The sequence below is a fragment of the Chionomys nivalis genome, chromosome 16, assembly GCF_950005125.1.
Source record: "Chionomys nivalis chromosome 16, mChiNiv1.1, whole genome shotgun sequence".
Taxonomy (NCBI): Eukaryota; Metazoa; Chordata; class Mammalia; order Rodentia; family Cricetidae; genus Chionomys; species Chionomys nivalis.
Genome location: NC_080101.1, coordinates 48,835,457 through 48,852,620, shown reverse-complemented (window position 1 = coordinate 48,852,620; position 17,164 = coordinate 48,835,457). Strand labels below are relative to the sequence as shown.

Sequence of the window (17,164 nt, the reverse complement as noted above, 5' to 3'; positions counted from 1 at the left end):
TCCTTAGCCACTAGGATGATCACAGCTCATGCATATTAAGAATGGGAAACCTGAGAGATTGGCTGGTTAATTCAGAAGACTCCACATGCTTTCCTAGATTGTGAGCCATAGTAAACCTCCCAGCAGTTACCATGGAAGGTTTGTCTCATACCTAGCTTGTTTCTCATCCTGAGCTTGTCAACCTTTAAAGCGTGAACATTTTATTTTTATTTTTTTGCCTTCCAAGAATATAATAGGAATTGGTCAAATTTAAGCTCATACTATAGTTTGCTTTATTATTATTGACATTTATCACATAACATTACTATTCCAATCTTTTATGTGGACAAAATAAATGATATAAAATACAAAATGAGCTTTTAACAAATTTAACCATACACAAAATATGGAATGATTAAAATTATGTTACATGGGTCTTTTACAAAGGAAAAAATGGCTAATAATACATTTAAATGAAACATCATTGAATTTTGAATGTTACATAATATTAAATATAGACATAGTCAAAACAGTTACTTTTAGAGAACCAGTTTTATATTTTACTATTAAAAAAGAATATTATGTAAATGAAAGCTTACAAAAATATTTTAAAGCAAAAGCTATGGTATACTCATATACTTGCAGTTACAAAAATATATTTACCTCTGAAACTAAAAAATTTGCTTGAGGCATTAGAGATTTAAATTCAAAATGTATGCTTTCTAAATATTTCAACAACTTAGTATTCCTGTATAATATACAATACACACATGGCATTAGAATAGATTTATTTTATGAATAATAAAATTTTAAGTAAAAGATACAAGTGGCTATTGTATATAGAGAGATATAAGGACCCTGTGAAGATTTTTTAATTAAATATATCCAATACACTGGTTAAATATATTATATATCCTATTTATAGCCAATGCAACTCTGATTGGGTCTTATTAAGTGAATTTTCAGAACATCTGTTGAATGACAATGAGTGGATGACAGTAATTACTGTGTGTGCCTAAAATGAACTCCCCAATCCTTGTTCTTTCTGGTGTTCCCAGTACTTTTAATAAATATCATTTATGTCCATTAGACTATTTTTTAATGGTAAAACAGGTAAGTAGATTTAAGATTGACTGGACAGTGATTCAGTTGGGACCCTGGCATTGTCTCCCAGAGCAATCTGTGTTAAGGGCTGGATTCCCAGCCTGGTGAGGTTCCTGTGTCTGAGGAGGCCTGCCTTTAAAGGGCCATGGGGCTCAAATCTCTTCCTCATCTCTGTGATTTTGCTAATGAGCAAAGGAGCTTTGTTCTGCAATCCTTTCCTGCCATGAGTTGCTACTCACTAAAGTGCTACTCACTGCACAGACTTCAGCTGACTGTGGACTAGAACTGCCAACTCTTGGAGTAAAATAAACCATTCCTCTTTGTAAGTTAATTGTCTCGGACAATTTGTCACAGTTATGACCAAAAAGGGAAAAAGAAAAGATGGCTCACATAAATAGCAAAATAACACAGCAAACAAGATGCTCCCACAGGCACACCTAAAACCTAGACAGCACTTGTGTCTACAGCAGACATCATACTAGCCACCCATAAACTGTTTCATATTTCTATACAAATAAAACTCCCAAATCTAACGTTTATAGTTAATTATCACAAAATAAAAAGTAGTTGATATATGCTGTATAAGGACCCATGCATACACATATCTGTATATCATATGGCAGACTTAGTATACTTCAGGAATCTATCCCTGTGAGAGAAGAAACTGTCCCAAGTGAAGCAGTCTTCCCACTAGGTCACACTCAAGGTATGCACAGACTGGCTCTCCTTCAGTATACCTCCTTGGATGCCAGGTAGTGCTGGGCAACATGAGTGCTAACAATGTTGATAATGGCAAATCATTAAAGTAGCCAAAGATTCTGAAAGCAAACATTGGCCATTATGACCAGCATAGAATTGCAACACCTAGGAAAGTGGTGGCCATTTGTAAAATTATTGTGCTGGGGCCATTTTTTGGTAAAGACGCCTCTTATATGTCCCCTTCTTCAGAGTACAGATTTTCTACAGAAAAGTATAGTATACTTTATTTAACTGATACTTAGGTCACCTTAAACCATTTCGGAATCTTCTGCCCTCACACAGAGGACAAGTAGGTTATTTCTGAACACTGGTCAATAAATGTATATATACAAATCTATACTAATGCATATGCATGGCAATGAGATCGTAGCTGGCTAAGGAAGAACTATAGACTTGCAGGAAAATTCACATAAAAACAAAACTTTAAAAACTAAAGTTTCCCCAAATTCAGAAGCAATTCAGTCAAATACTAAACTTTAGTAGTTCGGTTTAAATACCACTAGAGTGAAGAGTCTAGAACTAGTTTAAGATGTTTTTAAAGGACAAATGACTTAAAGCAAGGTTATTCCTTTGAAATTTCAATATAATGATTTTATAAATAGACAGCACCAGCTAAGCTATGTGGAATTCTTTCCCACAGGACTACAGCGTGTGGACTCGTGTGAGAAGACGTGACTGTTGGAGAGAGAAATGTGTTTGCTTTCATTACATGGAATAATTTACTATCAACCTAAAGCTTCCAAAACAGTACATATATACATTGCCTATAAAATCTATGTGCCCATGACAGGGCACTAGCTCAAGGATTTTGTTTGCTTAAGGTTAGCTAATACCTACTCTCGGATGTGTTTCTCATTGATTTTCTTCACTGTTAAAGGTAGAATAGGGTCAACTTCCATGTCATTCTGAATTGAACCGCTCAAGCTTACAATCACTACAGTCAGAAACAGTGCCGTTCTTATGTGGTATCTTTGTCCTTTGTAAGCAGTATCTCACACTGCTGTTAAGACTGGCCTCACATTCCCTCTGTAGCTCAGGCTGGCCACGAACATCTGGAAATCCTACTGCATCGGTCTCCTCTGAGTACCAGTATTTCAGGAGTGAGCCACCTCGGCCTTAAAGGAGAGCCAACATAACTTAACATGTGGCTTCCTGTGTGTGAAGCAAGTGGTCAACCACATTCATAGCCACAACCCCATCTTTTTCAATTGAACCTCTTGCTGCAAGAAGAGTGGCCACTGGATACACAGGGGATTGAAGACACTAGAAAAACATGTGTTAAATGGAAAAAAAGCAGTTTGAGTCTCCAGATCAGGTGCTGGTTTATAGGAGAGCACATCTACTAGAAACTTAGTACTACCAACCTGACAAGTAAATCTGGAACAGAAATTCTCATCCTCTGTCTGTCTTTCTCTTGGAGTAAGAAATAGATTATAATTTTAGTTCTAAAATATTTGTATTATTACAGAATTCAACTTTGTAATCCTAGAAACCAATGATGGAAACCTATAAGATAGTACACAATTCAGTTCCCATGGTGAGATATGAAATCTCTTGGTGGGCACACAATGGCCCATGTCCACATACTGAAATTGGAAGAACAGTAAGCAGACCTTTTTAGTAATTTGTCAATAAACATTGGTCACAGAGGAGAGCGCAACATTAAAGCAAGTGTGTCCTAATCTCAAGGCCTTCTGATAATCCAATGTCAAAAGAAGACATTATATTAAGGTATTGAAAAATTATCATTTACCTATCAAAGATTTTTAACTGTTATCAGTTTTGGAATTATAGTCAACTTTTATATGATGTCCTACTCCTGGCTTGCAATACATATGTAGACTCTCCAATTATGAATGGGAAATGCCAAGGAGAGCCTATAGTTCTCGTACATTAAGGGCATTTTGCATATTCTCACTTGATTTTGCAAGATAATTTGTATAATTAAATGACGATACACATCATTAAGTTTACTAAGAAAATAATTGTCAATATTATAATGGCTCTCATTAATAAAGAAAAGCAGAATGATACATAAAGAAGATAGATTTCCCAGATAACCTCTGACTCTACCATATTCACCATGTGAAGGTGTGCATGGTTCTGGGTTAATCTTTGCTTTAACTTAGCTATAGAAAGTGGGCAACAGAACAATGTCATCTTTCCTTACTGCTACAAGGCTATGTGAAGATGAAATAATAAATGTGGGCTAGGCAATCAGAGGCACCATTTAGTACACACTAAATCATAGTGGCTCTAATTCTATAACATTAAAAAATTACAGTGACTGATTGATGTTACTATGAACCACTAACAAAATTTTAAAGTTAGGAAGTGCTGTGTACAAAGATAATATGTTGAACTCGAGAAATAACATTGATCACATTCTGTTATATAGAGTGGGTCCTTAATGCAGTAACTTATAAATGTCCCAAAGCTGATAATATACTCCACGAGCTATAACCATGCTTCCTAGCCCTGTGGAGCCCTGTGGAGGCTTCCTTCTGGGATGATGAATAAAGAACAGTAAAGCAATGGGAAGGGTCTGTGAGTCAACTAGTTCTCATTCTTCAGACCTTCAGCAGAGGACAATCTGAATTACCAGAGCATTGGCGTTGTGTGCTGATGGCAGCAAGAAGGTTGATTTCCTAAAAGTTATGCAAGTATGTCATATAAATATGCAAATGCAGGTCCTATCTTTATTAAATTCAAAATACTATGGCCTTTCTTTAGCAGCTGATGTTGGTTTCCCTATTGTTAGTCACACGTGGATTTATTAAAAATAATATCAGGTGCTCTGTTCATTCATTTTCACCTTAACTAGTAGAACACATATATTCCATGCCTTTGGAATACATTTTTAATTAAATATATCACTGGCAGTAAAGAGAACTTTTAATGAGAGTCTGAAAGTCATTACAAAGTTTATAAAGTAAAACTGAATAACAGTTTTCCAAAACTGTAGTTAAGGTAAGGATTTCATATGTTTAGCCTACATCCATTCACAGTCCTGTGCTGCATATGGCCTTGGATTAGTGACAGACAGCCCATAGGAGATGGTTCCATGCCATCTTCTCAGCTTGTGTAGTGTATCCCATGACATTTGCACAGCAAGAGTATCACCTAAGGACACGATTTATCCTTATCATTAAGCAAAACACAACTCTATCATAATCACAGCGAGGATATTTTAATTATCTTTAAAATTATAGATTTAAAACCAATATTAATCTACTCATGGTGATAAAAACAATATTAGTATAGCGACACAGAATGTTTATTGCATATACTTTAGAATGAATACAGTCTATACCTAAGTTGCATAAATTATCAAGGTTCTTTGCTAAAGGCCCTTCAAAGTACAACAAATAAACCTATTTTCACATCTTATTCATACAACTTTATAGAAAAATACTCCTGATGGTATATTATTTAAGTGTCTGGCATTTCACAGGAAGACTTCAAAAATTAAACTTGTCTTAGTTCAAGGTTGAGTTTCCAAATAGATTTTTTTTTTCTTCCTCACTCACTCCTCTCCCTTCCCCAATCCTGGCAACTCCCTGCCCACAGCCATCAATAGAGTCAGCCAGTATTCAGGGCTCACTGCAGAGATCTACAGAAGCACCTGCCTGTTGGAATGTTTACACAGAGAGCAAGCAGTCTTGACAACAGGGAAGAAGTCAAGAAATCTTCATTTTTTCCTTCACTACCAAGACGCCTTAGGAGAAGCGGAGGTGTGTAATTTCCTACCTCCCACACATGCACTTCCGTGCGGTACAGGCAGGAGACAGAAACCTGTGTCTCCCGATCGACACTGTCCATAACATTTCTGTATGGTGGCTTCCAGAGTGTGGCCATCATTTTAGTGACAGACTTCTTCAGGAAGAACTGTTAAGTATTACATGTGCCCAGTGTGGAAGTTAAAAACAAATACAATATAATTAATGAATGAGAAAGGGACGAAAACAGTTCATCTTTTATCACTGTATATTTCCCTCTAGGTTCCAGCAGTGAGTTTTGCCCTCATACGAATCTGTAGCGTCAGAACATAGAGTGTGAGGCTGGATTGTCTGAATGAACTGCTAATTCCAACATAAATATCCAAAGGGAACCAAATATCAGTTATTTACACCAGGATGGGGGAGGGGTTATATCTTAAATATGCATCTCTTTCTCTTCAGTGGAGAACATTGACTTGGTCAGCATCTGGAAGCTTCTGCCTGCTTGGCTCTTGGGAACGCTTATTCTTCTCCTGCTGGGGGTGGTGGCTCACACAACTTATACAGCCTAGAAAAGACACAGGACAGGATGACAATCAGTTAGAATACCACCCTCACCAGAGTGTTTCTATTGGAAGAACAAATGCATTCAATAATTTCTTGGCTCCATCAGCCATCACCACATTGACTGTTCCACGGAATATAGTATATGAATCAGCTTGATCCAAAAATCTGGACCTCTGATATAGAAAATACTTCCCTTTCTTTGAGCACGTTCAGAAGGCTGCTTGACAACCAACACTTTGCATTTACCTCATTGCTACTTCATAACTATAGTTTTGCTACTGCTATGTATTGGAACGTAAATACCTGATAGGCAGGGTATCTGATATGACCTCCAAAAGGGTCATGACCCACAGGTTGAGAATCACCGTTTTAGACCCTGCTGCTCTGCTCCATGCTGTCTGTTTCCTTTGCTGATAGTAAAATCAATCCCTTGAATGCCAGGCTGCAGTGTCATTATGATAGTTAGCACCTTGTCCGGCACAGATACCTTACAGTGATGTGGTCTCTATCTCTTGGGGACCTACAGCTTTCTCTACACCTACTATAAATTTCCCCCATTTTCCACTATCCCTCTAGACCAGAGGCTGGCTGTGGATGGGTTGATGTGACAGAAGCTGAAACCTGAATCTCACGACACAGTTAGTTACCTGGCCTTTTCTGAGGCTCCACGACTGGCTACAGCCAGCCACCAGTCACCTGTCAGTGGGAGCCCCAAGTTCAAAGAATTCACGTTTTTGGCAGAGAGGTTGGGGCATGCTCCTTCACAGCTAGCCCCAGTTGTTTGAGACCACAACGGAGTAACCCACAGCTCAGGAGAAGTCATTAGTTTTACACAGGTTGGCCAGAGGGGCTAAAAGCTAACTGGAGAACCAAAGCAAAAGGGAACAAAATACTGCTGAATAATGCTAGTGACCTCAAGGCCACATGTATTCCTTACAGTACAACTAGAGTAGTGGCTCTCAACCTACCTAATATTTCAGCCCTTTAATATATTTCCTCAACTATAAAATTATGTATTGCTACTTATAACTATAATTATTATATTTATTATATTACTATATTTACTATTGTAACTACAATTTTGCTACTGTTATGAATTGCAATATAAATATCTGATATGCAGGATATCTGAGGTGTGACCCCCAAAGGGACTATGACCCACCATTGAGAACCACTAAGCTAAAGTGCTTGTTCTCCTTACGAAGAATTAAGACTACACTGTCCTGCTTTGTACATTAGGGTAGTATTTCCAATGCAGAACTCAGTTTAAATACATCTCGTGTGTATGTGTGTGTGTGTGTGTGTGTGCATGTACGGGTGCATCTGTGTATGTGTGTGGGTGCATGTGCATTTGTGTGTGCGTATGTGCATGCGGTGTGTGTGTGTATGTGTGTGCCAGTGCGCGTGTGCGTGCGTGTGCATGTGTGTGTGTTGTCAGGGGTGTTGCGTATGGCTACTAAGGATGGAATTCAGGGCTTTTATGGTTGATAAGCACATGCTCTAACACTAAGCTATACACCCAGTCTCGACTCCCCAAACTTCCAGATTTTTGAAAGTGATTCAAACAGGGGTCACTAAGGAAATATTTATTCCCTTTTTGCACTGTACATCGAACAGAACTTAAAAGCTTTGTTAGTCACTTCAGCAAACTATAAATTTCCTCCCCATGCAACAAATAAAAACATGCTAATTCTAAACCAGTGGAGAGAAATGAGAATGATTTAATAGCAAATTGCAAGTTCGGCTAATAAAATGAACTTTATCGGTCTGGGAGCCAGAAGTTACTGTCTTTGGAGGTTTGCACAAAGCACTTCATGCCTAAAAGGTGGCTTATAGGTTGTCACCACAGAGAGGAGAAAGCTAAAAAGCTTGTTTTGTCTTCCCAGAGAAAAGAACACATTAAATTGAACTGATGTAGTTTGAAGATTCTTCTGCAGCTGGAGTACAAGATGCTGCTTCAAACTGCCTCCTGGGACTGGGGAAACAGAACAATCAGAAGGTTCTTTTCTTTCTCAATTTTTACCCTTCCTGTTTCCATAGTGGCAAAGTACAGAGGCCTGAGAGCAGGAAGAACAGAGATGGGAGGGCTGGTGGAGAATGTCCTACCTATCACATCCTATTACCTCGCTCTGCATGGTTGTGCCCAATACGACCAATTCTAGCAGAGAAATGAGTCTTTGAAACGTCTGCCTTGCAAATTGGAGCAAAGGCTATTCCCTGAAGTCACCAAATGCAATAATAGCTCTGTCTACTGCAGAGCTGGGAAGCTTCAGCTGCTGTGAGGCTTCTTGGAAGTGACTCAGGGTTATCTGAGTTCAGACACACTTGTAATGGAAACTGTACAGCTCGGGCAGTGTAGCCCAGGCAGATGAATTTGGGATGTGAAGTGTAATAGGTAAGGAGTTGGACTCTAATGCTGCACTGTGGCTTCTGCTTAGGGCAGCTAATATTGGAACAGTGTGTGTGTGTGTGGGGGGGGGCTTTTGCTGGCCCTACATGCGAAGCTCCTGTCCTACACATGGGCACTAGAGGCTCCACATGAATGAGGGCTGTCCTGGCTCCACTTGCTCTTCTTCCTTGTTGGGCTTATATTGCTGCATCAAGCAGCGTCCCCAAACTTTACTGTCTACACCATACCTTTACCTCCCTACATGGTCTAATGGAGACTACAGAACCTCTTCCATAGTCAAAATAAACTGTATCTCAGCAATTCTCCCATGGGACAGATGAGAAATTGGAATCTCAGAGAAAACACACACACTCACAAACATACACACACACACACACACACACACACCCCTTACTATAGAAGGATCTGTGGAGAACAAGAGTTGGGACTTGTTTTACTCTCTCTCTTTCAAACATTGATATGTGCTGTCCCTAAATTACACAAAAGAAGGCAAACTCTCATGGTACAATGGTTTCAGGTTTACAATATAACAGAAAAAAAGACCAGTGTGCCTCACATGGTTCTCTTACATTGGTTCTTGGTTACTACCACACTAACATAAGGCACAAAGGAAAGCCAGAGCTAGGTAGAACTTTCTCCAAGCCCACCTCATATCAGTGGTGTCTAACACACATACACACACACACACACACACACACACAAATGCATACAAGTATGCACATGTACACATGTTTGCACGTGCACACACAGGCACGTGCACATACACAAGCACATGTGTGCACACATGCACACGTATATGTGTGGCTTTGTCTGTGTCCCTGTGTCCTGCTATGCTGAAGCTCCTTGAACACACAGGTTTCCTATCTGTCTTGACATCTTGCTATCAAAGGCCATTCCTGACATATCTCAGACACATAGTGCTGAAGCCGAGTGGCAACGATGTTCAGGAAAGTTGTGTACCAGGACCAATCTATCTAAAACAACTAAACTTCAGTACTCGGTGATGCAACATACTGATTCCGTGAATCAGGATGTCCATTCTTCCTGTGTGGTGACCATGGCCGCTTCTTCCTTTGTGAATTCCAGAACTCCCGCCCTGTTTACCTTTGCAGACTGCTCATCCTCCATCCTGTTCCTCTGCTGCTCTTCACATTCAGTGTAACCCCGTGATATTTGTAGCCTTCCCTACCACCAGGTAGTAACACTCAGGTCTTCAGTGACCTGGGACTCACAGGACGGTAGGTCTGCCTTAATGACAGACCTATAGACTGAGCAGCCCACATCTCAGTGTGACCAAGCTGAGATCACCATCTTTGTCCAGTGCATATTCTTTCCCTCTGTATTCACTGTTCCAGGGCAGAGACTATTAACTGCTTTTATCCAGATAGAAGGTCTCATGGTCATTCTAGAATGTTCCTTCCCACTAATTCCTCTCCAGTTCTTCAGCTATTAATTATGCCTCTAAGTGTCTGTCTTTTCACCTTGGTTCTTCTTGCTATCTTTTCAAACATGTCTCTGGTCCTAGCTGTCCTCCGATGGACCACCCCAGTGTCACCTGAGAAGGCCCTAAGATTCCAATTTTCCACATGTGAAGGGGAGGAATGCCACTGTGTTTTTTTTTTCAAGTTAAAATGAAAAATCTTCCTTATTCCTGTAGGTATCTCCCTGTCTAACTTCTGCCTACATTTCCAGCCACACTCCTCATCACCCTTAATCAGTCACCCATTAGTCACAGAGGTTGAGGAATCTTCTCATCTTGCTTTAACCAAAAGACCTGCCCCTCCCAAACACATAACAGAAAATCCATAGATGTCACTATATGTTTGCTGAGTGAAAATAATAATAATAATATAATAATAATATAGAAAGAAGTGGATTTTAGGGATACAATGATGGAAGTCAGTGGGGAGATTTGAGCCAAATAAAATCTCAGGCAGAGATAGCTTACTAGACCTCTAAGAATGAACTTTCTGGAAATATTTTGCCAGCTTTGCCAGTGGGTGGTTTGGCCCTGAGAACCAAGGTCTTTGAGGAAAATCCTGATTCCTGTCAGGAGGAATCCGAGGCCTCAGTGAGCCTCTGTATTCTCACTGTGGCTTGCCTGCCCCTCCCCTCCCCTCTTCTCCTCTCCCCTTTTCTCTTATCCCTTGCCCTCCCCTCCCCTTCTCCACTCACCTCTCCCCTCCCCCCCTCTCCTACCTCTCCTCCATTCTTTTCCTTTTCTGTCTTCTCTCTCTCTTGCTTCCTTCCCTCCTCCCTCCCCCTTTTCCTGTCTCTTCCTTACTGAGGATTCAATCCTGGCTCTTGTGCATTCCAGGCAAACATGCTAGAGCTCCACCACTGAGTTATGTCCCAACCACACATTTCATTTCTTTAAGTGGAAGCTCTTGCAGGACCATTGGTACTCTTTTTTTTTTGTTTGTTTTTTTGTTTTTTTGAGACAGGGTTTCTCTGTGGCTTTGGAGCCTGTCCTGGAACTAGCTCTGTAGACCAGGCTGGTCTTGAACTCACAGAGATCCGCCTGCCTCTGCCTCCCGAGTGCTGGGATTAAAGGCGTGTGCCACCATCGTCCGGCTTGCATTGGTACTTTTGAATTGGGCTACTATCCTCCCCGAGGCAACAATAACACACACCGTCTTTCCCTAATACAAATATGCAGAATGCATGGAACAGTAAATAAAAATTTGAAACGATTTTTATTTCTCTCTTAAGGCTGTTATTCCCTTGTACAACGTGTCGATTTTATAGCTGCATCATTTTATTATGTTTCATCTCAAGTGTTTTAAAGATAATCCAATAGAAAAAGGCTTGAGTTCATCAGTTTGTTTTCTTGTGCTCAGCTGGGGTATTGGTTTATTGATCAGGGCGCTGAAGCCTTATCCCAACCCCACTGTTTATTACTGTTTAAGGCTCGAGCTGAAAATACCTTGCAAAGTTATTATCTTGTTTTCTTATTGGAATTTTAACACTGCAGTGGGCCTATTACACAAATATGCCATGTCTGCTCACGGTCCTAGAGAGACGCTCGTGTGAAATGATCCTTTAGCAAGAGAAAAACTTAAGACTCTCATGTAATCAGCTTTGAAGGATAACATTGACAGGACTGGAGGATCACGTAGAGCTGGCAATCAGCACTAAAATAAATGCAGCTAGAACATGATAACCCCACCCGTTTTCGGGGGGGGAAATATGTTTACCCTTTTGAAAGCGCTCTCACTGCCCAAGTAGTTTTTCAAAATGGGGTATAATTTCATAAATGGCTGTAATCGCCATTCTCTCTTCGATAAGGTGTTCTGAACACCAACAAAGAACATTTTATCTGAGTCAGGCTTGGAGATGTCTACTTTTTGTTAAGATGCAAACCTGTAATAATGATCAAATGTAGGAGTAATTATTTAACATTGCTCCACTTCAAAATAGATGACTGCTTACCCCAAGCATGGGAAATCAAATGGATAGGATTTCTCTATGTTCATCCACTTTAAAGGTAAGTCAGAGTCCTTTCATATGATAACTGGCGAACCGTGAATATGATAGAATCGACAAAAAGTTCATTGATTCATTCATTCTGTCACATGACCTTGAAATACATTTAGATATTTGATGTCGTATGTAGTCACTGATGAAATGAAAGAATATTTTCTGTCTTCCGAGAGCTCAGATTTGGGTTGGGCAGAGACCCTCTAATAATTATGGTAACATAACAAAAAAAGAAGCATTACAATGTGATACCCAGGACACCAGGAAGTCTGACAAAAAGAACAACTCAGACAAAACTCAAAGCAGGAATGACATGGGCTTTGTGAGTTAAACAGGTTTCAAATCATGGCGGGGGGGGGGGAAGGGCATGCCAATAACAGCGGGGGCAATGGAAGGGGTAGACTGGCATTTGGCACATATGAATTACATTCTGAGTCATATTTGCTTAACTCTTCTTTCTGAATTTGTGTTTCAAATAAAAAGTCTGTTTATGTCCGAGAGCATTCATTGGTCCTTTGTCAACCTTCCCTGCTGGATTCACCCATTGAACTTGTTACAACTGGTGTCAGTATGACACTGAGCGTGAGCTAAGCATGTCATGATTGACACTGCCAGAGGCCAGCAAGCCCTCGGGTAAGGGGTAGATGGGGTTACACTTACCTTGGAGCTGATTGAGGAGTCCGGTCTCTAACCCCCAAGTTCTTCGCTGTGTTCTGAACTCTTGCACCCTGAAAGTCGGGGAAGTAATTTCAGCTCAATAATAGTCTGAGTTAATTCAAATAAACCTGAGTTGAGGCATTATTACAACACTGTTTAACATGAAGAGACACTAAAAAGGAATACAACAAAAACCACTATATGGCTGCTTTCAAAAATTCAAAAGCATTCTCTGTGTATGCTTCTATGAGTTCAACTATATGGTTCTAAATACTTATTATTCATCCTATAGCCTTAGGTTCATTCAAAAGTGAGTTTAACCAATTTCCATTTATTCCCGCACCTTATGTCTTTGTCTTCAGAAGCAATTAATCACTTAAAACATTGAGAACAGGATATGACCATACTATACACACATGTTAGCACAGGAGTCATACCTACATCTCTTTAGATAGACAGTTATTTTAAGTGTAATAATGTTCCACAAGAAAACATCTTCTAAATAGTTGTAAAGAATTTCTACACAAGCCATATGAATGTGAATTCATGACATCTAAGAGTTTTGACTCAAGGTTGGTGGTATAAATACAATCTTCCTCAGCAATAAAAAGGACCCTGCAACCTGTCTGTTTCATGAATGGAGTTTCAACCACTATTTGGTTCCTAATGGAAGCTAGTTACATTGACTCAACTATGAATGTTTGCTGCTGGGAACAAGAAAGGAGAGCGGCTAAACCAAAACAAAACCCTGAAATGCTCCAAGTACATACTGCACACTCAATACTACCCTAAATAAAGCTGAGAAAAAAGGAAGAGAAACCCAAAGGATAGACTCTCTCAAAATAAAACTAAGAATGAAATCAAAGCTGGAAAGGTGAACAGCACAAAGGACATTCAAGAAGGGATTAAAGAACAGAAATTTGTCCTCTTTCTTTTGAAGACATTAAATACTTAAGAGAATATCTGCAAGAACCAAATAGATTTCTACTCACTTTGCCAAGTGTTCCTTCTTATTAAAATTTCCACTAACCATGGTTTATCAACACCAGGAGTCAGTACAAGCATGATGCTATTAATTATGGTATACTGTGTTCAGATCCCACCACTTGCTCCTGGAAGGCTCCTTTTCCTAGTCCAGGATCCTCCAGTGCAGAATCTCATATTGCACTTTGTGAACATGCCTCATGCTCCTATGATAACTACTCAGAACTTATCTCTGATAACCTTCATACTTTGGATGGGTACTAGACATTATTATGTAATAACTCTTTTGGGGTTTCTATTGCTGTGAGAAACACCATGACCACAGCAACTCTATAATTGAGGTGGTGGTTCTTTTTTATTTTTTTTCTCAGACTGCTCTGGTTATGAGTACTGACAGTTTTGAGTTCATGTGCACCTTGATATATCTTCATTATGTGTCAATTCCTGCTTTTGCCCAGGACAGTCTTCTCATCTTAGCAAATACGTTACCATTTGTTCTTGGACACTACCACTTCCTCCCTCCCTCCCAACCTACTTCCCTCCCTCCCAACTTCCCTCCTTCCTTCCTTCCTTCCTCCCTCCCTCCCTCCCTCCCTCCCTCCCTCCCTCCCTCCCTCCCTCCCTTCTTTCCTTTCTTCCTTCCTTCCAAATCCTGTTTAGAAGACAAGATCTGGATACTGTGTGTGCTTGTTACTGTTGGCAAAAAGCTGCTTTGAGAGCTTTTTAGTAGACAGGGTAGTTTACTGACAAGCTCACATGCGTCTCTGTCTACATCTATGCCCAATATATGTGTGCAATACTGCGTACACAGAAGTGTGCATGTGAATGTGTGTTGGATATATATACTAGGTCATACTAGAAACCACTAAAATGCCACAGAGTTTATTAGCAGTTCCAGCCTTTTCTTTTTTCCTTATTTGTACCTTCTTTCTCTGTCAGTGCCAAACTCTCTTTTCTTGTTTATTTTACCATTGCTAATTGCTTCAATTCTGATATGTACAAAAATTAGTTTTAGAATGTCTAAGTCATACCTTCATCAAAAATAAGTTTAGTAACTAGAGAGAACACTATTCATGTATGGTTCTTGTGTAATTTTATTAAGTAATTAAGAGAACGCTTTTCAAATAACTGGTTTAACTGGAAACAACTCGGCATATTTTCTGTTGTATCCATCTCTATAATTCTCCATGCATTTGAATTGTCAGTTATTTGCATTTTCACACCATTGTTCATGTTGCACCCGTCTGCTCAGACAACTTCCCTAGTCCTTTGTCTGTCTACATTGCGTTCATTCTCAAGATTCCCAAAATACTGCATGGTCATTATTATAACCCCCTTGGTCATTTGACATCTCAGGTATGGTTTTAAACAAGTTACTGGTTCTTTAATCCTCACAAACATACTATCAAGAAAGTGCTATTACTACTTCTGACTGAAACACAAAGAAACTAAGGAACTGAGAAGCAAAAACCCTGCCCTGAATGAATCCAGTTAATCAATACTAGTGCTGGATTCAAATAGCACAGTTAAGCCATGAGACCCTGCTCCTTGTTACTAATGTGGCCTCTACCAATGCATTTGCCCATTTACCCTGGTTAGAAGTAACTCAGTGAACAAACTTCATTTAAGCATTCGCTACACACAACGTACAGGCTCAGGTCCTAGCCACCAACACATTCACAGTCTGCTGGCATGTTCCCTGGCCCGTGTCCAAGGCTGGGCTCATAGTCTGCTGGCATGCTCCCTGTCGTGTGTTTAGAGGCTGGGCTCAGTGTGTTGGCATATTCCCTGTCCCGTGTCCAGAGGCTGGGCTCACAGTGTGCTGGCATGTTCCCTATCCTGTGTCCAGAGGCTGGGCTCAGAATCTGCTGACATATTCCCTGTTCTATGACCAGAGGCTGGGTTCAGTGTGATGGTACGCTCCCTGTCCTGTGTCCAGAGGCTGGGCTCACAGTGTGATGGCATGTTCCCTGTCCCGTGTCCAGAGGCTGGGCTCACAGTGTGCCCGCTTGCTCCCTGTCCTGCCTGTCCTGGGTCCACAGTCTTTTCTGCTCTGGTGGACTTCTTTGCCAGTGTTTATGTGATGGCATTAGGCTTCCAGGTGCTTGCCATGTGGCAAGACCAGGACCTCCTCGTCCCTTTGGTTTTGTTCTCAGTGAAGAGTGTTTGATGTTGTGACCCCGAAGGTGAGGACGTTGCATACTTTAGAGTTCAAGTATTTATTAGAATTCTAAAGAAGAAATTTTTATGAAGGTTTCTATTAAAGAACTAACATGGTATTCATAACTTATACCATGGAAAGTTTTTTGAAAAATTTCTGATACTAAAGTCAGTTTCTACTTTAATCTTCTTCTTCAGCATCCAGCCATCTGGTTGTGTCAAAGTACTGTTCACAATCACTCCAGAAACCTGTAAGGGCCATACACTGTACTTCCTTCTTGTTCATATTCAAGAAGTGAGTTCAAAAAACTCCTCTATGAAAAGTACATACATAGTTTGTCTCTAAAAGCAAATATATATATATATATATATATATATATATATATATCCCATCAATAGCTTATTTTTCCTAAAGGAAAGGACAGTCTTAATTTATTCATTATATTTTTTATTGTACAATTTCAATGAATAGCAAATAAAGTATTAAAACATAATAAATAATAATTCAAATTTAATAATGTAAGTTCAGTGTGATGGCTCATGACTATAATTCTAGCACTTTGGGAAATTGAGGCACTAAGTCTTCTAAAAAGTTAGGCTAGCCAGGCCTTCAGAATAAGACTCTGTCTCAAAAACCCAATAAACAAGCACCACAACAAGATTCAATAATAAAACAGTTTGAATACTTCAAAACTTAGTAAAGATGAAAAATGTTTAAGCACCATGTCTTCCAGGGTCAAGTTTAAATGGCTAAATCTTCCCATCCAAAGGGAGAAAGAGGAAAAGCCATGCTAGGTTACTGAACAGACTTGCACTGTAGCCTCTTGGAGACCATGTGGGAGGAGTGGGCACCAGCCACCTATCTCTCACCACCTGCCAATGCCCAGTGCCTGAAGAAAGATGCTCGCTTACAGGAGCATGACAAGCTGATCCATTGGGCATCAGGCTACCAGTCTGATCCCCAAAGAGAGGGCCTGAAGCTCTGCAATCTTTCACAGGGAGAGATAATCAGGTCTTCACTTCTCTCTGCCCTGTACAATACACTGTGTCTTCCAGCTCTCTCTGTCCTATAGGTTATATAGCTTGGAGCTAAGGGACCAGCCTCAAAGGAAGAAAGCTACCTATTCTCAACCCAGTTATAAAAAAGAGAGCGAATAAAGGAGTGATAAAAATGCCTGACTTGGAATCTGCCTGACTTCCCAATCTTTTTGATTCTATTTCACACATTCAATATTAATACTACAAATGCATATCATGCTTGTAATGAACTTGGTAGCACTGAAGTCAGACATGTGTGTATTAACTTCTCTTTATCTCTAGTTTCTCTATGTCCATTTTCATTCTA

The 17,164-nt window shown here is 39.9% G+C and overlaps 1 protein-coding gene across 1 annotated transcript in view; it reads right to left on the bottom strand.

Moving 5' to 3' along the window:
* Positions 1-320: 320 nt before the first annotated feature.
* The window catches only part of Prex2 (phosphatidylinositol-3,4,5-trisphosphate dependent Rac exchange factor 2), a 283,473-nt gene continuing 266,629 nt past the window's right edge, over positions 321-17,164 (bottom strand). Inside the window, exons 39-40 of the mRNA XM_057790240.1 lie at positions 12,679-12,746; positions 321-6,129 (exon numbers count right to left, since the gene is read on the bottom strand). Of these exons, the coding sequence (XP_057646223.1) occupies positions 6,084-6,129; positions 12,679-12,746 (114 nt within the window). The 3' untranslated portion in view covers positions 321-6,083. The remainder of the gene's footprint in view (positions 6,130-12,678; positions 12,747-17,164) is intronic.